General features: G+C 32.7%; 1 protein-coding gene across 1 annotated transcript; it reads left to right on the forward strand.

Annotated features, from left to right (window-relative positions):
* Nucleotides 1–827: 827 nt before the first annotated feature.
* Nucleotides 828–12,746, forward strand: LOC133185961 (T-box transcription factor T-like). The gene is made up of 7 exons (XM_061321246.1): nucleotides 828–1,182; nucleotides 3,826–4,090; nucleotides 5,640–5,780; nucleotides 7,406–7,467; nucleotides 7,778–7,839; nucleotides 10,094–10,264; nucleotides 12,082–12,746. Exons 1-7 carry the CDS (start codon nucleotides 914–916, stop codon nucleotides 12,462–12,464), a joined length of 1,353 nt encoding a protein of 450 aa, XP_061177230.1. The 5' UTR covers nucleotides 828–913; the 3' UTR covers nucleotides 12,465–12,746.
* The last annotated feature ends 9,780 nt before the right edge of the window (nucleotides 12,747–22,526 follow it).

Below are 22,526 nucleotides of genomic sequence, written 5' to 3' on the forward strand. Positions count from 1 at the left end.
TCTTGTGATTTTTAAATTAGAATCGGATTATTTCGATCAACAAAAATGTATATTTAAAAAACTGTTATATCAGCAATTTAAGCGATTTAAATAGGAATATGTTTTAAAAAAAATACCATTCTATGAAATCTTGCACAAATGCCTGTCAATGTACTTTAATTTTTTAAGGTAATCTTGTTAAAGTAACAAAACTTCAATAAAAAATTCTGGGTAAAAACATGATATATATGATTGAGGTACATGTCGTCAGACCTTTAAAGAATGATTCAGAAATTAAGTTGATGTCATGTTTTTAAACAGTCGTACTAGTTACTTACATTTTATTAAATAAGAAATCCTTAAAAATATAGGTTTCAACTTTAATTAATAGAACTCCGGCCTTAACGTTTATGATTTTCTTCCCAAACTTCTACAGTCAAAGTCATTCAATCTTCTCTTTATATATTTGGGAAAATTTGAGAGGTATATTTGGAAATTGTAGAAAGATAAATAGTGGGTTTGTTCTAGCTAAAGTGTAATGTGTTGCAGTCATCTAACTATTTTATCATGTAGGTAAAATATTCCGCTTTTCTATGAGAAAATTGTTTCTTTATTGAGTTTAAACTATTCGACAAAAACAGAAAATTGGGAGATAGTGTTAATATCAAGGAACTGCTAAGATATGTTACGTCACAACTCGACCAATCAGACAAAAGGAAACCACGCCCCTTTCATTTCTGTGCGTGCTGATTGGCTAGATTTTGATTACTCCAGCGGCGAGATCAAACGATCACATGATTAATATGTACCCGGAGTGCTAGTTTGTAAACATATGTAAGTCATTCACACGATCACTTGGCAAATTCAAGTGAAACGTTTCCTTACACATAGAAAATTTAAATCGAAAGCGATAAAGTTGACAAATATTCCACCGATGCTAGATTCTGCGACCAAGTGCGATTTTCAACCGTTTTCCGTAAAAACTGAATTAAGCACGAACGGACCAAAACAGGACAAAATTGAAATGAAGTCCACTCAGTTAAATGTTAGTCACCTCTTAAGCGCCGTGGACAGCGAAATGACGGTGGGTAGTGAAAAGGGGGATCCTACGGAGAGACAACTCAAAGTCAATTTAGAGGATAAGGAATTATGGGGAAAATTCAAAGAATTTACAAACGAGATGATCGTCACTAAGAATGGGAGGTAAGTTTAATGCTTTACCCACCCGGCCCTGTATCCTGTTTTGATATAAGTATGATAAGTTTTTATTAATCAATAACACCTGTTCCCATACCTTTTTATTTCCAATCGGTCACATCAAAGAAACCGAGTACCTATCTGAGTATTTATTTTGTAAATTGGCAATTAAAACCCTCACCTTTATGACTAATAGATTCCCTTTTTAATGAATGCACTTTTATTATTATGGTATGGAAAAAATATTGAATCATTTCGGCCGCCTAGGTCGTTATTTTTCTCTTTTATGTCGGACCTAAACTGTTTGTATAAACTCAAAACTATCGTGGAAGAATAACACTAGTCTACAAAAACAGTTTTCTAAACTATTGTCCGAAATTTAAACCTCAGAAATATATTTTATCAGTTTGTAAAATATATCAAATAGACCGCTTATCAGAAAACAACTATAAATGAAATCTTGCTACAAAAGGTTATACTTATGAATATAAATAGTATTGTTTGAAGTTCATAAATCCAGACACCATGTGCATGCATCTAAAGCCAGCTGAGCTCGAAGACGGGTCAAATACACGTGCACAACTGTGGGAGATATTCTATGTCCTAATTACTGGTCAAACATACTGTGAATGTACTAAAGAAAAATGAGAAAAGTTCACATTGATACATTGAAAAGCCATGTGTGGGATTATTTTTTTTTTAAATTTAATTACAAATGAATGGAATGTTTAGTTAGAGTTGATAGATCAGTGAATGTGTTGACTCAGTTAACTATCTATATAGACTCTGTGATTGTTTTATTAGATGTTGTGTTTGCATTGAATAATACTTAATTTAACCCCCACATACAGTTTCAGGCTTATCGATTTAATAACTTAGCTTTTGTTTTTGAAGCAAGTACCATTGTTTTCTAGATTTTCATTTTAAAAATAACTTTAAAACTATACCCTTTTTGCTCTAAAATTCCGAGTCCTTCATTCTAGCATTCAATTTATTTGTTTGAATCTAAAATTATATGAATAAAGACCAATCAAATCGAATATATCAAAATATAAAAATTGACTGCTGAACTGATCACATATAAACATGTATATGTTTTTCTATTTCTATAAATGCTTTTTAGTAATATTGGCACCTAGGCCCTAAGACCTATTTAAATAAAGCATTTAAAAGACGATATTGCTAATCATTACCATTTAAAATCAATGCAAATTAATATTTAAACTTAAAAATTAAACTTCAACCCCGTCATCAAACTTTGGATTTTTTTTATACTTGGGCAATAAAACAATGTATATAAAATTAACTGAATTCTCCTCACTTCTTTAGGAATCAAGATGCTAAATCTTAGCCGACTTTGTTATCGTTAAGAAAAAGAAAAAAAAGAAAAAAATCATGGGGATTTTTATAAATAAAGTCATGATAAGTTTCCAGGGGAAATGAAAAAAGAATAAATAAAAACATAACGTTTTGGATAAATAAAATTCAGAATATTCTTATTTCTTTGAAGACCATAAATAATTCTAATCTTTCATCAGAAAAATGCAGTGTCATCGATCAATTTTAAGAAAACTGTCCAACAACAGAGAAAAAGAAAAGGGGGGTTGGGAGGTAAAGACTAGTATTTCATCGGTATAAAATATTAAGTGTATAAAAGTAACAATAATTTCGATGAAAGGAATAATTTACAAATCGAAAAGGTTAACTTGACCAGAAATATGGTACTTAAGAACGATAAAATGTATATCATTTTAATAATTCATACTTTATTAATATTTCATATCACACAACGTCAAAAGCGATGTGAACTTACATTTAATATGAAACTTCGATGTATAAGTAAGTAAGAAAGTCAATCTTATAATATAGTGACATGTTCATATTGATTTTACATTAGTGATACATAAGCATAATACATGTATGTACATCTTCCGGCCCATCGGACCTAAAGTTACAATACATTTTTTTTTATATTTATTTTATTATTATTATTTTTTTTTTTTTACATACGTTTGATTTATTTTTGTTTACATGTATATATACGCATTATAAATGAAATTAGCAGTTTGAAGTGCTAAATGAGTTAAAAGATACAACAGCATTAAATAGAGCATTTAAATCATTAATATAAATATGAAAATGCTAGATTTTTTAAGAAAATTGAATCGGCAGTTTTTATAGAGATTATATTTTAATAGAAAATCAAGTTCATTCTCAGCTTCGTTCATATAACAAAGGATACAGATTCCTTTTGGAATAGGATGACGTATAAAATAGTTTGATAAAAGGAAGTTTTGAATATTTTTTATTTATTTTTATTGATATAATTGAAAAACGAGGGGAAAAAAGCAATGTGTTACAGTTTTATTTTTAATACTAATGGAGAAAGATTAAACAAATTTAAAGATATCAAAAATCCACTGGAATTGATATTTTGAAATCTTATGATTTAATCAATACTCTGATATCTGAAAAATAAATGGGTAACAGGCAAATCCCCTATGTACCCTCTATATAACTAGAAATGTAAATTTTAACGCTTTTAAATTTTGTGATTTCTGATGAATTTTGTTATAAATGTTACTGTTAGCTCTGATTCTACGTAGAAATCAAATAATTTATTGATGTCCAACTGATTTTTTTCCCCAGGAGAATGTTTCCGGTTTTCAAGGTCAGTATCAGTGGCCTTGACCCTAACGCCATGTACACATTGCTGCTGGACTTTGTGCAGGTGGACACGCATCGCTGGAAATATGTGAACGGAGATTGGGTGGCGGGGGGTAAGGCTGAGCCAGCCGCTCCCAACTGTGTGTACATCCACCCCGACTCCCCAAACTTTGGGGCTCACTGGATGAAGGAGACCGTGTCATTCAGCAAAGTCAAACTGACTAACAAACTTAACGGGGGAGGCCAGGTACTGGACACGTTTTTTTGTTTCTATTTTTGTGTTTTTTGTTTGTTTTGTTTGTTTTTAGGGGTAATCTATTTTAAAGTATGGTTTCATAATAAACACATTAAAGGATTAGGGGGTGGGAGGGGCTGTTCCAACAAAATGGTATATGTTTTATACAGACGAAATACATTGTAAATACGAAATTCAGGATGAATTTACAAAGAAGGAATAATTAAAATGTGAACAAGTTTATAGGATAAAGAAGTAAATTATTGTCCTTAATCTTTAACGTTATGAATGTTGTCTGAAAATATTTCATAATAATATTATACATATATTTTTTTGCTAATGTTAAAGAAGACTGGACATTGTCAATTGTTAGAAAAAATCTCTAAATGGGCCAGAAATTGAAAAAAAAAATATGACCGCATATTGTACGAAATTTGAGAATGATAATAAAAAAAACTATAAAAGTGACAAATATAAAATGATTTTTACTTCAGAAAATGAGGATGAAAAAGAAGAAATAGATAATTAAATCTAAAATTAATTCTTTTTGCTGATGAGAATTATGTAAATTCGTGCTGTATAATTAACGACAAAATAATCCCTTCTTATTCAGCGTGAGCACATGAGGTCGCGATTAAAATGTTTGTATCTCACAAGCGCATAAGTCTTTGTCAAAAGGTTCCAGATAGAATCAGAAATCCTTTTTAACTCCCTAGCTCTAGTCCTCCAAAACTGTCGTTAATGACATCACAAACTCCTCTTCAATTTTTAGTATTCCTCAAATGCATGAATCATATTTTTTTGTGAAATTACAACTTGTCTCTGATTTTAATCTGTAAAAGAGTTTAAAATGACAAACACGGCGAAAGGAGATAATTTACATACATTCATCATTTATATGAAATATTTAAATCATTTAAATTCATATTTCTTTTTCTCGTTTTATCCCATGTTTTTATCGCCGAGAATAATAACCACGGGTCTCTATATCTCGATGGCGCATTAATTTATATGTAGAACCCTAAGTTCTCATTTGAAATGCATCATTTTTATTGATTTTTATCAAGAGTCAACAAAGAGCACATTTAAGAAAGATCACATGGGTCAAGAGTTGCTCATCAAAGAAACATAATAGCTAAGACATCATAAAATTCGTATCATCGTCAACAAGGGGTCCGAATAAATTTAAGTATGACTCCCAAGAATGACCATAACAAAACTAACTTTTTATTAAACAATATAATTTAAACTGTATAGCTTCGTCTTTCTTTATAAAATTTTGATGTGCTATCAACTTTAAAGATGAGACAAAATATCCTGTTGTAAAAAGCGACATTAAAATACATCAATGGCCTTTACAGAGGGGAATCGAAAAGATTTTTTTATATGTACATGTATATACTTATACTAAATTAAAGTAAAAGTACATTTTGAATGTTACACGAACTTTTAAAACAGCTGAAATTTATATCTTCACAGTAATGAAATCTGGGTATTTTTTTTTTTAAATATCAATGAAATTTACATCGACTAAACAAAATTTATTATTCATTAATTTCAGATAATGCTGAATTCTTTGCATAAATATGAACCACGCCTGCATCTGGTAAAAGTAGGAGCCAACTCCCAGAAAAAGCGCATCAGCAGTTTCAGCTTTCCGGAGACTCAGTTTATAGCTGTCACAGCCTATCAAAACGAAGAGGTGAGTATGAAAGAAGGTCATACAGGAATTAAGTTTCTCCAAGTGCGTTTTCAACACCTGCCTAGTAAAAAAAAGGTTTTCCATTGATATTTCAATTAAATATTTATGTAAAACCTCTCAAACACATGAAGGAGAGATCTCAAATTGTTCAAAACTTTGCAATAAATTTAAACTGATGCTAATTTTTATCAAATTAGACCATATTTCTATTGTTATGATTACAATAAAAAGCTACAGGCCTTATTTACAAGATGATTACCCAGACATCTGTTCAAATCGATCTAAAGGCCACACTCTGCGTTAGATAAAGTAAGATTATTGTATTACAATACTTCAGTTATGACAGCATAATGATGCAGTATTGAAGTTAGTACCATACAGTGTACCTCTCGTCAAGAAACGTGGCCAAATATGGGTCTAATTTGATCTGTATTTTCTTTAATATTAAATTTAACTCTCGATCGTTAAATATGCTTATCCTTAGAGAGTTCAGGTCTGTGTAAAGATTTGCTAGGATGCCTCGATCGGTTTATCCTTTTAAGGATTTCAAGACAAATGTTATACTGTTGAAAAAAATGCACTCTTGGTTGCATAAAAAAATCTATCCAGAACCTCTCTGAAAAATATTTTTGAATTAATTTTTGTCTACGGACATAAATTAAATTTCAGTAAAGTGGTTTTAGTATTTTTAAAAATTACAAAACCAAGTTTGTATTTCTGATGATACTTAAATCATATATGAATATTTTGCAAAGCATTTTGATTCAATATAATTATTTATAATTTTAACACATGATAAAACCATGAAACCCCTCACAGCATTTAGTCGCGTGGCCATCGCATGCCCTTACTCTAAGAGAGACGGATTTGTAACAAACCAGTAGCGAAAATATTTTTCGAACTTACTTGTTAAAACCCAAAATCCAGTGCCAAAAATTTTCAGTGTCGTGAGAAATCCAAACAATAAGGATATCGTGTTATCTTAGCTAAGAAAAGGAACAATCGGGTGTCCGAGATTTGACGTGACGAAACGTTCCTTAAGGGGGTTAAACCATCTTAATGCGTCTCTGTTTACAGTCCTGTTTGTTTCTGACTGTATTCTAAATATTCTCCCTCTTTTTAAAAAACACCGCTCTATTTACTCTTGTAAATATCTCATTTTTACAGAAATTATCGTATTTGTAAGATATACCCACATTAACAGAAAACATCCCTTTGAAAATTATTTATTTTGTTAATCGTACGTGACTTTTGACGCCGATTAAGAATGTAGGAATTTAGAATATATATGTATACTCTTGAGTTGTGTTTAATAAAAAGGTCAATATTACGAGGAACCCTCCTTCGAACTCAATACAATGTTTCTAAACAAAGAAATGTGTTAGAAATAAATATATTTAAAAAATGCCAAAGAAATGTGTAAAAAGTTGATTCAAATATTACATTGCTATTTAGTTATATATCTACAATTTTTTTAAATATAGGAAGTTGTTTATTCTTAAGAAATAAAAACATATATAGTTTTAAATAGTGACACTTTTTAAATAGCATTCTAAAACCCTTGTATTTATCTATGTAAAATCAATATATAAGATTTTATATTGCACTTATTTAATATTTGACAGATTACCGCCCTAAAAATCAAGCACAACCCTTTTGCCAAAGCCTTCCTAGATGCCAAGGAGAGGTGAGTGAGATTGACGCCAAATGTCTGCGCCTGGCGCAGAGGCCATGATTTACACGGTGCAGAGAGCGTTCGATTTGCCAACATTGGCGCACTTTGAATTTACTGGGTTCAAAGCACTAATAGACAATTGCTGAATTCTCCCCTTATGTGTACTTTACGGGCAAAACTGTCTCTATTTGCTCTTAATAATGTTTCAATTAAATGTCAAGATTTTTGGCTTCTTTAAACATGAAAAAAATGTTTCTTTTTATCTCGTGCTTAAATGTGAAGTTGTTCTTGAGATTTGAAGAATTTTGTTTGTATTTTGTAGGCCTGATGGCCGCGACTTTACAGACGAAGGGATCGACAGCCAACAGAGATCACTTTCACATTGTAAGTTCAATAAAGCTTATACAGTATTTTATGTCCGAAATGATTTCAAAATCTTTTATTAGTATTATTACTTGCCAAATAACATTATGGAAGGCAAATACCTGCATGGTAAGAGAAAATTAACAAAATTCTGAAAATAGAAAAAAAAATCAGAGCAACCTCAAGCATACCCTCTTCCTGCAAATACACTTACATACATGTATAGACAGAAATAATTATCCCCTTTAGTATATCTTTGAAAAGTAAATTGCGGTTGCATGGCCATGCATGGAATACAATAAAATCATTAACATCGTAGTTAAATATTTGCTTTATTCTTGACCCTAACATTTCTGTAAATTTAATGACATCTGTAGCAAAATCAAGTAATAGTATTGAATAATATTTTTTTTCCCAAAATTAACTATGAATTGACTGCTATAATTATGTAACAGGGAGCAGAACATGCTGAAGTATGCAAGGTGCTCCTCCAATTCACGAAAGCTTTTAATTTTAAATCAATCATCTTCCCTGTGAATGAATTCGAATTTGACCTTCATGCAGATTGTGCCGGGTGCTTTTGTAAGAGTGCAAACTTTCCTGCATAATTGATCGAATTTGTCATGAAACCCGTTTTCTAGTCGAACACCCTTTTGTCATTTAAATGTGGCATCCATCCCTGGGCTTTCTTGCTGTGACTTTTATAAGACTGAGATGTATATCGCATCTCTTTACGAACAATTGTCGCAAAAAATAACTGTCATTCCAAACCGAACCCGGGACATATTATACTTGTGGCAAAGCGACTCAATCCGGATAGATGCACATATGAATTAACCCTACTCAAATCTTCATTTAATTTAAAGAGAAACACAATAGTTTAAGTATTTTATTAAAATCCAGGGTTCATCTTATTTTGGAATAAAAATTAATGAAATGACATCGTATTTATATTTTAAGTGGGTTCAAAAACATAACAGTCTTGTTTTGGCATAATGTATTTAATCTCTTTTGACGATTAATTTGTTAAAGTCAAATTTTGAAAGGGACAAGCCATTGTAGCACTTATGCATTGCCAGGTGTTAAAAAGCGACAGCAATGTTTCCTATCGCTTGGGACATTGTTCCTGCAAAGCAGTATCAGTAGATCTTTTTAGAGACACTAGCATTTGGTTGTTTGTGGTCCAAAAATCTTATATACCGGGGTGTAGATAATTTGTGACTAGCACTTCGTTATCGGGGGCACATAAAGCAGATTGACATTATGACATGGTTGGTGTGAAGTTAGGAACCGATAGGGGACACAGCTTCATCTCTCATACAACCACTTTGTCACGTAATTGAGAAAAACTTGAGATAAAATTGACAACTTTTTATCAATGAATTTAAAAAGAAAGTAAACAAGTAGAGATATCGATACTAAATCGCAGAGGCCAGTTAAACAGTCAATCCAAATTTTCTAACTTGTTATAATGAATTTATGATGTAACACTGCTGTACCCCGCACTTGGACTCTATTTTAACAATAACCTTTAACACCTAGATCTCGTGAAGTGTGAGATGTTAATATCGCGAGATCAAAGGACATAACCTATGTATCGCACGGCACGGAAAATTGCATTTTGGATTAAGAATGTATACAAATACTGGGAGTATTGCTCTAAATTCAACAAATTTAGGGGATTCAAGAGGGCCAGACACTCTCAGTGATAATATGAAGAACCCTGCCCTGGCGAAATTTATGACCCATCCCTATTCTGCATTTAAATAAGTATTTGCACTAATCCAATCTTTTTGAAAAACAGCCGATAGAGATAGGCTTTGTTTGTTAGAGATTTAGATTAACAATTTACAACTTTGTTCTTCTCATCCCTATCATATTTTATTAAAAAGCTCCAATTCAAATAAATGTAGTGCATAGCATCATTTAACAAGTCAAGAGACTCGTTCTAGGCACGATAAATACCCATATGTTCCGATATTACAGCCATTCTTCTTTTCAATTTTAGCAGAATTTTAAAAATATGACCGGTAATTGGGTAAATTTGCTAAACTAGGATTTCCCTAAGGATTCGAGTTTCTTTTATCATGTTTATACCGAAACGGTTATCACCTTAGGGTAAATAAACATGTATAGTTTATATCCAATGAAGAGATGATTGTTCCTTTTCCTAGTGCAAAAGATACAGTTTATTTGATTAAAATGAACACAATTAAATGCTGTCTAAGTTTTTAATTTAAACATAAAATCAAAATGACTTTGTTTCTATTTTCAGTGGCCAGTACGTGGTACATTCCCCCGGGGAGTCACGCCCTAGTCCCCCCTCCAGCTCACCAGTTCCCTAACGCCTTAAATCTCTCGTCCCCACACTGTGACAGACTGAGCCTGAGGAATGCTCGGGCCACACCCTACTCTCACCCCTATCAAAGACGGTCGCCTCCCCACGGTAAGAAACACATTTATTTTATAATCTGATAAATGGATGTGACCCTATACACTGTAATATTTTTTTAAAAAAAATTACATTCATTGTAATAGTGTTTTTGCTCGCAATGAATCACTAGAAGTACTAGTACTGTTTTTATTTTCAAAGGAGAATTTAAATAAGTACAAGATACATATCTATTTGACAAAGGATTGATAATTTTTTTCTCAAAATACAAATCAAGATGTTATTCACCCCCCCCCCCCCCCAAAAAAAAAAAAAAGAAGCCAAAGATCTATTTAGAATTTTAACAAAAACTTGACATTGCTATACGTAGGATAACCCAAAAACCATAAGTCTCATTTCCAATGAGGTCCTTAAATTCTGTTAATAGATAATTAAACATTTTTGGAATTTGGAATGCAAAATGTAATCCACTTTTTTTTAATGGCATACATGTATTACATTAAAGTCTTGCATTTATATTGAGCAATAAAATAATTAAGATTTTTTTTTAATGAATTCGTTTCTTATGATGTTGATCTTGTCATGGAATAATATTTTTTAGACAATTCATTTGTTTTCTTTATCACATTTTTAAATCGGCATCGGAATGCTTTACAGTATAAGGTCGTAAAAATTAAAATGCTTTTGAAATGAATATTTAATACCTTAATATCCTCGGGAAGTAAATTAATGACTACTCCCAGCCCTATTTTTAGTAATATCTTTTTAGTTTGCAAATGTTGTTTTATTACTTAATGAGATAAAATACATTGATTATTTTGGAAAAAATTCGATGGCGCCCGATTACTTCATTTAATAAATTTGACATTTCTATTAACGTGTTGATTTCCGGAATTTTGGGGAGCGTGCGGCAAACACCAGGAAATTAGATGGCCATTAAAGACAACATTTTACGATTCTGGTGAAAGAATCTGAAAAGATTTGGAAATAAAATGAAGTCGAGGTCCAATATAGACTCAACCTTAATTCTCGTATTAACCAAAATTTTACGACTGTAATGGATTAATTCGTGGACATGGGTCTGCCATGACAACGCTCTTCTATTGTTTTGGCCCCCATTTTCATGGACAGCGTTTTACGGGATTTTATCGTCTTATTTGGTCATAAAATTGTTGTCTATCCATGCTTCGACATGAAAGCCGAGATCTTTTGATTTAACACATAAACCTGCGTTTTGCCTGTCAATTATCGAGAACAAAGGGTGTGATTTCATTTTTATTCCTTTTGATAAAACGATTCTATTGCTCCTTAACATGTTACGACTTTCCACTTTGTTTGGTCTATTTGCCTATAATTTTACGGTTGGAGAGACCAACCCAATGCTATTATCTACCTTTGACAGAGACGTAATGTCTTTATGGGACCTCCCCCATCAACAATTCAATTATTCCGGTTTTATAACGGTGGTCCCTAGGGCTGGCAGTGTTAAACGTATCCCTTGTCAACAAATTAAATAATTGGATCTCAAAAAAGATACGCTGACTTGATCAGACAGATATAAAACTGAGGTGTAAAATACAAAGTATGTGACTTAACACTAAACAAAAAACCCAAATTATCCCAGAATGCCTTTCTCCTTCTTTACACTACTACATGAAAAATAACATTTAAGTTCATTTGTGACAAAAGGATCTCTATGATTAATATCAGAATAATCATTATAATAAAAACTTTGTTACAATCATGATGAAAGTCTTTTATTCTTTCTATAGAAACACTCCATATTTATTTAAAATGTCTAATATTTATACATTATTAATGTAGATGCATGTGTTAAGATGTATGAATATCTTCTTTTTTTCTTTGAACAGGTGGCTTTTCTAGAGATGTGACTTCAAACATCCCTATGTTAAATATTCCAGACAACTGGATGTCACCAACAAACCCTGGCGTTCTCCAATCGAACACTTCCAACCCTCAGTCCCAATACAGCATGTGGATGGGAAACCCCATGGGAAATATCCCAACCAATCAGAACTGTGCAATGCCATATCTGCGTTCCCCCAATGCATATCCGTTTACCTCATCAAATACACCTGTATCAAGTGTGCCTAATGTGACAATCTCGAATCCTGCAGCATTGTCTTCGTTCGATTCCTCCAAATTCGAATCATGTGACATTTCATCATTCGCACCAAACCGGGATGCCATTCGAACATCAGCCTGGAGTCCCCTAACGCCCCCTCCCATATGAGCTCTGATCTTGCCACATAGTTAACTCTGTGATACCCCCTCGTATAAGTGTGCTAATACAATCAAAAATACATTTGTTCATCTTGACTTCAACATCGAGAATTCCACATCGAACAAAACCTCTATACACATGGGTGCAAGGACTGCAAAATGGCGGTTGTAGAGGTCGAACTTGACGATAAAAGCGACGCAATCAGGAGGTGTGAAAGAGGCCTGTCGGCATTTTTCTTCTTTGGTAATAAATTTGTTTTATTTGTTTATACTTTTGAAAATAAATTATTTTTGTCAATACCCCTTTTTACTGTTTTTCATTTACTTCTGCACTCTATGCGGCGATATCAAACAAGGAACATTGATTTATACACCCGGTACCGCTATCTAAGCGAACACCTCCATTGTCAAATTGATTAAAACGTTATAAGGGAAAGTAAAATGTATCTTAAAGTGACAAAATACGTTTGCACAGGTGTGAAAACCAAACACTCGTTAAAAGGCAAGAAAGAACTGTAACTGTCTATAGCATGAGACGGATTGTTATTCAAACGAACATTTATATGAACTATGAATGTGTTTCAGTTATTAATTTCCACCGAAAGCTGACTTGAATTTTTTGGGCCTGAGAAAAAGTTTCGATTCGAATCTTTATTGCGAGTCATTTATGCCGATAATGTCTGTATAGAATTGGATTGTTTGTCTTCTAACCCAGCGACCAACTTATCAAGTCTTTTTTCAAATGGCTTTTGATTTTGGAAAAAAGGCTGCCCGTGATTAATGAAGACACGATGAGATAATAAGGGTGTTAAGCAGGTGAAAACCGTTTAGCAAAGCTGCTTTAATTCTACTTTATAAACAGAACTATGAAAAAGTTTTCGGCAAAGAATTTAGTTATCTTCAAAACGTTACAGTAGAAAGTATATCATTTGTCATAAAGATATTACAAAGAAATGTGTAAGGGATGTGGTAAAATGTTCAATATGTTCTTTTATCTATTTCTGTAAATCAGAAGGTATAATGATCAGTGCACGGAGGCTGCTAGGATAGGTAATAAACCAAGGTTGTAACTAGACTTCAATTTTTAGTAAGGCAAGGAATCTGGTATCTGGGAGCTACCCGAGTCCCGAGCGGGTCCAAGGTAGTGTCCTGATAGGGATTCTCGGGGGAGGAGAGAGTTCCCGAAAGCTGGGTGTAAACAAATTTTAAAAGACTTGAATTTTTTTAATATGCTTTCTAAACTATTATAAAGGACCTGTTGAGATGATTGATTTACAAAAATTGAAACTAAAGTTGAAAGTATTAATTTAGTACAAAGGCATACATAATTAATTAAAGTTCAAAGAAAAACTTCACTTTTCAGAAAACTCTTAATTTTTAGTGAGGCATTTGCCTCACTTGCCTCAATGGTAGTTACGGCCTTGTAGATCTTACACGTACAAAATGTAATAGACCTAACACGTGCACGTTCAAACAACCAATGATATTCATTACTGAACATATAATGTTAAATGGTAATATGCTTCTGAAATTTTTACTATACTGCATATGCAAACCCGAGTATAGAATATGTCTTCGCCTTACATAGCCATGATATGGAGAGAGTTGACAAATGTCTTTTAGGAAGAGACTTCATCTAGAATGGATTGATTTAAACATTTTATGGATGCATAATCAATTGGATTGGACACAATTTTAAGTTTTTCCAACTTAGATTGTCCTCTCTAACACAAACAAAATGAACAATAGGTACCCGTTATGTACAAACCAACAAAATGTACTTAAATTTAAAGTGCAAGGATTAAAAGGAAAAGAGAGAAAGTGCAGAGAAAAGGGAGGGCAGAGGGTTGTAGAAGATCGGAATGGTTACTCTGTTAACGTTATTCAGAATCTTTTCGATTTTTCGGTGTACTTAGATTTTGTACACAGTTTAATAATGTTAATGTTGGTTTTTGAAGGCCCACACTTGGGTGTTTCAAGGTTAAATATTCCTTTATTATTTCTTACAGTGTTGAATAAATTGATGTGAAAAATAATTTGATTTCGGTTCAGAGCAAAAATTAATCCACAATATGCACGCTTGCCAAGAAAACCACGTTGATGGGGGATTCAAAAAACTGCAAAAAAAAAAAAAAAAAAAAAAAAAAAAAAAAAAAATGCACTTCGGCATTTGCAGGTGACATCAATGCCAAGTCTCAGTAAGAGTGCTCTTACTTTTGGAACACTTGCTTTGTATGGACTCTCTTGTTCCAGTACCTAATGAGGAAGCCCCTCTCTCGAAGTCGCCTGGGGTAATTGGTTCTTTTCTGTTGACATAGTCTGTTTATCGTATATCTAATCAAGCACCTAGTCAATACGCTGCTACATTTGATCTTGCAATTCAAAACATTCAGTCCCCGTAGAAGAGTAACGCAAATAGATTATATCAATGGCTGAAACTGTGTAACTTCGCCATAATTAAATTTGCAGACATGATCTTTTTCTATAGCGGGATCTTATGACAAACATTAACGTTTTTACTGCTTTCGGGGGGTTGTTCTACTCTTATTGTTCCGTCGTCAATCTGGCTGTCCTACAGAAATCTGTCCCGACACCTTGCTTCAGACCCTAGTCAAGTTTTATTTACCCTGAACAAACGAAATATTGATATGAAATGAAGTCATATGGAGGCGCCTTTGTTTCGCTTCGTGGGTAATGAATAACTTCTTTTTATGTATCAAGATGGTGGCGTAAGAAGTAAATAATGGTCTTGTCTTTTTTAACACTTTCAAGTCGCTTCGGAGCCTCACGAGGAATTCAGAAAGACGAGAGGGGACGACCCACCCCGTCTTAAGACTGAATATCGCCGAGGTGATGTAATGATATACTTGCAAAGAAACTTATAATTTTATGATGTTTACATTTTTAGTTAAAATACACAGTCTCTTGTGTGGTCCTTTGGAGTTATTCCTGTACTTAATGATCCCTAGGGTCCCCAGTAAGAAGTCTAACTGGGGAGGCGTCTTTCTGTTTATGAATTAAGATACTTATCATTTCATATTAAAACGTATCTTATTTTGTTTGTAAATTTGATATATATATATATATATATATATATATATATATATATATATATATATATATTATATATATATGTAGAAAGCACAAAGAAATTCACTTTTACAAGGATACCCACTTCCGCCCCAACCCGGGGTTGAACTCTCGACCTAATGAATCTGTCACCTAACAGTACATGACCAGCGTCCTAGACCGCTCGGCCATCTAGGCAAGTCAAAAACTTGCTTTCGATGACGATGGAATTCTCGCAGCGCTGTCCTACAATACACGGTCATTGAGAATGGAAGAGAGATACAGTTATTTGAACATTAGTTTTATTAGAGGATCGTTACCGATACACAATGTAATGAATAAATTTTATTTATAAAGCACATTTTACAACAACTCTTAAACTAACATAACTGCCCTATGTGAAGAAATTAATAATAATATAGAAAGCACAAATAAATTTACTTTTACAAGGATACCCACTTTCTCCCCACTTTCAACCCCGTGTTGGAGCGGAAGTGGGTATCCTTGTAAAAGTGTATTTTGTGTATTGTGTGTGTTTTTCTATGTCTGTCTAAATGTACTGATTATAATAAAGTCGAAAGTATCTGAAATTAGCAGCCTTTTTAAAAAAAATGAAAAATGATTTTTTTTAAACTGCTGATTTCAGCAATTTTCGATTTTTATTATAATCAGTATATTTAGACAGACATAGAAAAAAACCAATTAGCCATTCTTTAAACCGAGCCTTCTGCAAAATGTTTACATATGGACTCTTCTGCCTAACCGCAAATGCATGGATTCTGGATAAGGGCTTTGGTTTACAAGGTCTCAGTTGAATTCGAACCTGCGATGTACATGTAAGAATTAACAAGAAGCGAGACGAAGCGAATTCATCCACTTGGAAATGTTAAATATTGAACTTAAAAAAAGCACTTAACTAAAAACAGAATAGATATTGAAAGTAAGAAGATGGGCCTAGTAGGAACTTAATAAAAAAAAAATGAAAAATGAAAATGTTGTTCCCCAAACAGTGTTCTGTCCCCCCCCCCCTCTTTTTTTTAAAGATACATAAAGAGTCAGTTGAAGTACCCGTGGACAAGGTGATCTCAAATACCTATAATAGAGTTTTGGGCAAACCTAACAAGAACTCGTCAAAGGGCCTCTTGTCCAGATTTCTGTAACCGAATAAATGCTTAGAGTTTATTAATTCCATCTCAAGTGGTCTCAAATCCAATAATTCTTTAATCAAGGAGTCAATTAAATAAAAACTTTGTTAGGAATCTTATAGGGGGTTGAGTAACGCCAAACTTCAAAAGCGGCGCCGAAAATTTCCGAATTCTACTCGGCAGGTCAATATTGACAAAAATGCCGGCATAGGTAAACATCGGCAGCGAAAATTTGTTTTGAACTGATTTTAAGATCATTAAACTTTTACAGTTAAAACTTTTTCTCTCTTTTACTCGTTCTGTGAGCCTGTTATTGCGATAATATGGCGTTTGAAGTCAGGGGGGTCATTTTTGTTACAAAAGTTTATGGGTGCATCATTAAACAAGAATGAGTACATTTTGAATACTTTAATATTAATGCAGAAAAAAAATCATTCTCCGTGAAAAAGCAAACAAATATTAATGCTTTAATTCATTGAATTCTGAGCGATTATTCATATATATATTTGGTCGAAAGTAAGCACGCGCACACCACTAAAGAATGTAATACTTTGAAATTTTGTCAGTTTTTTTTTTTGAAACTTTTTTTCCATTATTTACATAAAAAAGTTCAAAAATAAAATGTAAACTTGAATGCTTTCTGTTTCGCATATTCTATAGAAAGTAATCATTTAAGGGTTTTCTTCTTCAGAAATCGTTTTATACCCCAAAAAGGAATTTATCATATCATTTTCTAGACTCTCATAAAGTTTACGTTTTGTATCTTTTTAAAAACTAATTTACTGCGTCAATGGTTTTTCCTAAACAGTTTAAAGGAAAAAGTGACATAATAAGCCTACAAAATGAAATCGCCATGACTAATTTATCGTGGAAGGTCGGATATCATTCGTAGTAAATCGTAGGTGGTCTACAGTTTTGACGAGACACTGTTTGATAATCAGGCTGTTCGGACTACGAGTAGTAGTGAGAAACTGAACACACCGATTTCGAATTACCTCGACAAGTATGATCAACATCAATGATACATCTGCTGATACGACACGAAAATGTTCATAAAAACAAAACCTTCAAAAAATTGTTAAATATTTCTGCTTTAATTTCCAAAAGGAAATCAGATGAATTAAAATTACTATGATGAATAGGAACCGACAATCTTTGGCATTTCTTAATAACAAACATAATTCTTTACTTCTCCTTGTTTTCAGAGAATGTAAAAAAAAAATGGTACAATTTGACAACGCAAATTTCGAACAAAGAAGAAAATTATTTACAAGTAAGTGCACAGCAGTAGATGCATTTCATAAACATAGGCGTAGCTTACAGTCAAGCTACACGTATAGTGAGGCGACTGTCTCAATAGAAATTTAACCAAAAACTTGTTAAATGAAATTACAAAATCTCAAGTCAGGACAGGGCTGAATAAATAATTCCTCTGTTTAAATTTCGGGATTATGTTGTTTGGACGAGAAGACTCTATATTTACTTCCGTTAACAAGATACAATGACCAATCTCTATATATTGACACCCGTGTACATGTATTACCCCATGGTAGTAGCCCTCTAAAGTTCTGGTGCGTTTTATCTTCCGCCACCGCTATATATATAGATGTTTGATTTTCATTCAAGTTTTACACATATGTTCAACAGTCAAAACTTTAAATTCCATTTTCTTCACAAGAAATCGGCAACTTTAAAGTCTTTTGTAAGAGAAATAATTTGCATGTACAAATATATGACCATCGGATTGTGTGGGTTCAACTCTCCGCTTTAAATATTTTTATTACTTGTGGTCAGTTGACGAAAGACAAAATTCTTTTGCTGTGGGAAAGGTAGACGTTTGATTATCATTTGTGTTTCTGATTTAAGCAGCATTTTAAATTTTATTTTTTTTATATCAATGTATAATATATTTGCGAAAATGAAAAAAAAATTAAATCATTTTTTAAGATAATAAGATGTATCAATATTGGAGCAGTTTACATATATCATGATAAAAAAGTAAAGATAATCTAAGATTAAGCAATCCCCTAGTGATGTTGTTTGCCAAAAATACATGTTTCAATCAGAAATAAAATTATGATCACTAGAAGCTTTAAAAATGCCATATTTTTTACTTCATGAACATGTTTAGTATAAAAAAATGTTATTACATATATCACGAATTGCTTACATTTAATTCAAATAAATGATGAAAGTCACATAGAGAATCCTAACTATTTTAATTAAATATCTTGAACTGTGTTTTGGCCTGCTTTGTCAAATAGAGATAAATGTCCTAAACTTGACTTTTGCACTACTCAATGCAATGAAATAAAGAAAACAAAGTTAACATTTTGACAATTTTATGCTTATGCCCATGCAGTGAATTGTGATAAGATACCGCCAGTTGAGAAATTTGACTAGTAGCGAACTAGCCTAAGGGTCAGGGGTTCTGGTGCTAGGGCGGGGCTATATAGATCATATAGTGAAAGTGCATTATTTCTTTGAAAATCTCCTTCTCTGCTCCTGGGTATTCAAACTAAATACATAGTTAGGATGAACAAAGATGGCTCTTCCAAAATTTGAATTTCGTGGCCCCTGGATCAGGGGTTCTGATGTTAGGGCGGGGCTGTATTGATTATGTAGTGAAAATGCATTAATTTTAATAGCTACATGTACATGTATATATGGCGTATCTGAGCTAAAAAATAATAATACGAGAATAAGTGTAGATATACCTATGATATATGTTATTTACGTTCAAATTAAATTAAAAATTTCACCGATTTTGAACTTGAATAACCTCACGTTTCTATAATTGAATTGACTTCAAACTTTGTCTCATTTAAATGTGCATGGATCGAGTCGGTAAATAAATGGGTTATTGGTTTAAATTTTTAATATCCTTGAAACGCGATTGATTTAAATTGTGTAATTTACAGGAAAGTCCTATCATTATATAAAGTAATAAAACAAATAGAAAGATCTTTCTAATTTTGGTTATCTGAACTTATCAAAAAATACACCATATATGACTTTAAAAATCTTCAAATTCTTCTCTGCTCCTGGGTATTATTTAAACTAACTATAAGTAACGATATATGATAAACAAGGATGCCTTTTTCAGAATTGTGAAATTCATGGCCCCAGGGTCAGGGGTTCTGGTGTTAGGGCGGGGCTATATAGATCATTTAGTGAAAGTGCATTATTTCTTTGAAAATCTTCTTCTCTGCCCCTGGGTATTATTTAAACAAACTACGTACATTGTTATGATACGCAAGGATGTCTCTTCCAAAATTGTAAAATTCATGACCCGGGGGTCAGGGATTCTGGTGAAAGGGGGGAGGGGGGCTCTATTGATTATATAGTTAAAAACATAATTCTTTGAAAATATTCCAAAATATTCAAAAATATTGCTTCACTTCTTCCTCCTTATTGTACGCATGCGCAGAAAAGTTGAAGTATTTAGCAGGGTGTTAATTTTATAGATATAAATGTCGGATGAGAATTTTGATACAATTTTCAAAAAAGATGACCAGAACTTATTCCTCACATTTGCTTGCTCCGATTCAGTGTTGTTTCCAAGTTTCACGCTAAAAATAAAGGACGCGTGACCTTGACATTGTTGACATTGACGATAACAACTACGCGATAGACACAACCTTTGTTTTTCCGGCACTTACATTTTGCAGTTCTTTTCTGGCTTTACAGTGCAGTTGAGTTGTCAAAACTTCGCTATATTCATATTTCACATAATTTTTTTGTTTTATGATACAATAATCTTAAAAGAAACACATGATTTTGACTCATTATGTAACTTTAAGAAATACTAGACTAATTATTTCGTTGATCCTGATCATCCTAGCTGTTTGTCTTTCTTTTGGGTAACAAAGCTTCACCTTTCAGTTTATTTCATACTCTATGGATCCTCGAAATTGTTGCATATACTCAGGTGACTGTTAAGGCCCTTGGGCCTCTTGTTTAATTAAAAAGTTGGTCCCCGCTTCTTCCCACACAAACTTATTTTGATCTACTAATTCTGATAATCGATGCGATAGGACCGACACAAACTGAATTTCATGCTTTTGTTTTGTTTTTTTTTTTCTAAGTTGAAAATTACTAATACGTAATGTATGTATACATATTTTTTTCAATCGCAGTATAATTCCTCTCGAGCCAAAGGACTGCTTCCATCCACTTGGAATGTCTGTCTTTAATCCATTTTTAGCAATTTCTTCTCACCCACTGGATCAATTTCAACTATACTTGAAAAAACGCATCATTAGGTACACTAAAGGATTAATTCCAATTAATTAGTAACCAAAAGTCTCTGATGAGACTAGCTCTACTGGTTTGTACTTATAACAAAGGAAGATAAAAGTAGCACTTGGACTTGAAACTTTGCAACAGCAATAAAAAGATTAATGATCCTTGGTTTAGTCTCTTTTTGTGGCAAGATTTATTGCAATCATCAAAACTGTAGGAGGAGTAGCCTTTTAAAAGAATTTTACAGAAATTTCGATTTTAGTAACCATGGCAACATCATTCAACAAAATCAAAAAATAGACAAATATGTATCTTAGTGTAGTCTACTTGTATGCCAAGTTATCAGATCAAAACTGTAGGAGGCGTAACATTTTGAAAGTATTTCATTAAATTTCTATTTTTAGTAACCATGGCAACACCGTTCATTTAAATCAAAAACCGATAAAAAGAATTATGTATCATAGTGTCAATTACTTGTGTGCCAAGTTATACTGAAATCAGACCAAAACCGTAGGAGGAGTAGGGTTTTGAGAGAATTTCACATAAATTTATATTTTAGTAACCATAGCAACAAAGTTCATTGAAATCAGAAAATCGATACACAGAATTATGTATCTTAGTGTAGTCTACTTATGTGCCAAGTTATATTGAAATCAGACTAAAACTGTAGGAGGAGTAGCGTTTTGAAAAAATTGTTTACAGACGGAAGGACAGACAGAGGGACAGACAGAGGGACGAACGGACGACGAACACCTTACTATCGCATATGCTCTTCTGGTCTCTGACCAGTAGAGCTAAAAATGTTTTTCAAGGGGATATATATAAATCAGACAATCTGATATAATCTGATATCTTATATTTGAGTTAAAAAATAATTATTCTTTTATCAGAAAAAAGATTTTTTTTATATCAGAAAATAAACAAGATTTTGTGATAAATTAATTCAAATTTCTGATATCAAAGAATTTTTTTGTGATATCAGCTGTTTTTTTTTTAAGAAAAAGGGTCAGGATTTTGATATAAGAAATCTAACAAATATTGTTGTTAAGGTTACTAAAAAATTATTTCTTCGTCCCATACTTCACAAGTAAACGTGTTTACCAATGCAATTTCGTTGTTTATTTTTAAATTTTGTACAATTAAGAGATGGATGTATATTTTTAAGGAATGCATATGCTAATAAGTTATTCAAAAGGAAACCTTGCTGAATAGAAGAAATATGAAATGTATAGATTCTACAATAAATGGATGAAATCTACATTTCCTCAAGGGGTTACGAATCTCTCCCCTTGAAAGTAAAAAAAAGGCTTCAAGACTTACTCTGGCATCGAAGACTTTAGTTACTTATCAGCATTGCAGGCACGTATCATCTTCTTTGTCAAAATGGAGGGGCCAATCAGAAAAAAAATAATTGACAATATACCTGACAAAAACTTAATCAAGGAATAAAAAAGCAAAACTCAACAAACTTATATTTCATGGGGGTAGTGGTGGTTGAGGGTGGTGGTGGTGGTGGGTTGGGGGGGGGTAGGTTCTAATTTCTCTTTTCAACAACAAAAATTTTGAATACGTAAAAAAGTTTGACAGTACGGCAACAAAACGTGTGAGGAGGG

The sequence above is a fragment of the Saccostrea echinata genome, unplaced genomic scaffold (assembly GCF_033153115.1).
Source record: "Saccostrea echinata isolate AGI-Se365-2 ecotype Australia unplaced genomic scaffold, CSIRO_AGI_Sech_v1 ptg000012l, whole genome shotgun sequence".
NCBI classification, from domain to species: domain Eukaryota; kingdom Metazoa; phylum Mollusca; class Bivalvia; order Ostreida; family Ostreidae; genus Saccostrea; species Saccostrea echinata.

What these genes read in the sequence shown, in the direction of transcription:
- LOC133185961 (XM_061321246.1), top strand. Translation starts at nt 914, where the DNA reads ATGCTAGATTCTGCGACCAAGTGCGATTTTCAACCGTTTTCCGTAAAA. An exon ending in AACTTAACGGGGGAGGCCAG is followed by an intron (nt 4,091 to 5,639) that starts GTACTGGACACG and finishes CATTAATTTCAG; the next exon opens with ATAATGCTGAATTCTTTGCA. An exon ending in AAGACGGTCGCCTCCCCACG is followed by an intron (nt 10,265 to 12,081) that starts GTAAGAAACACA and finishes TTCTTTGAACAG; the next exon opens with GTGGCTTTTCTAGAGATGTG.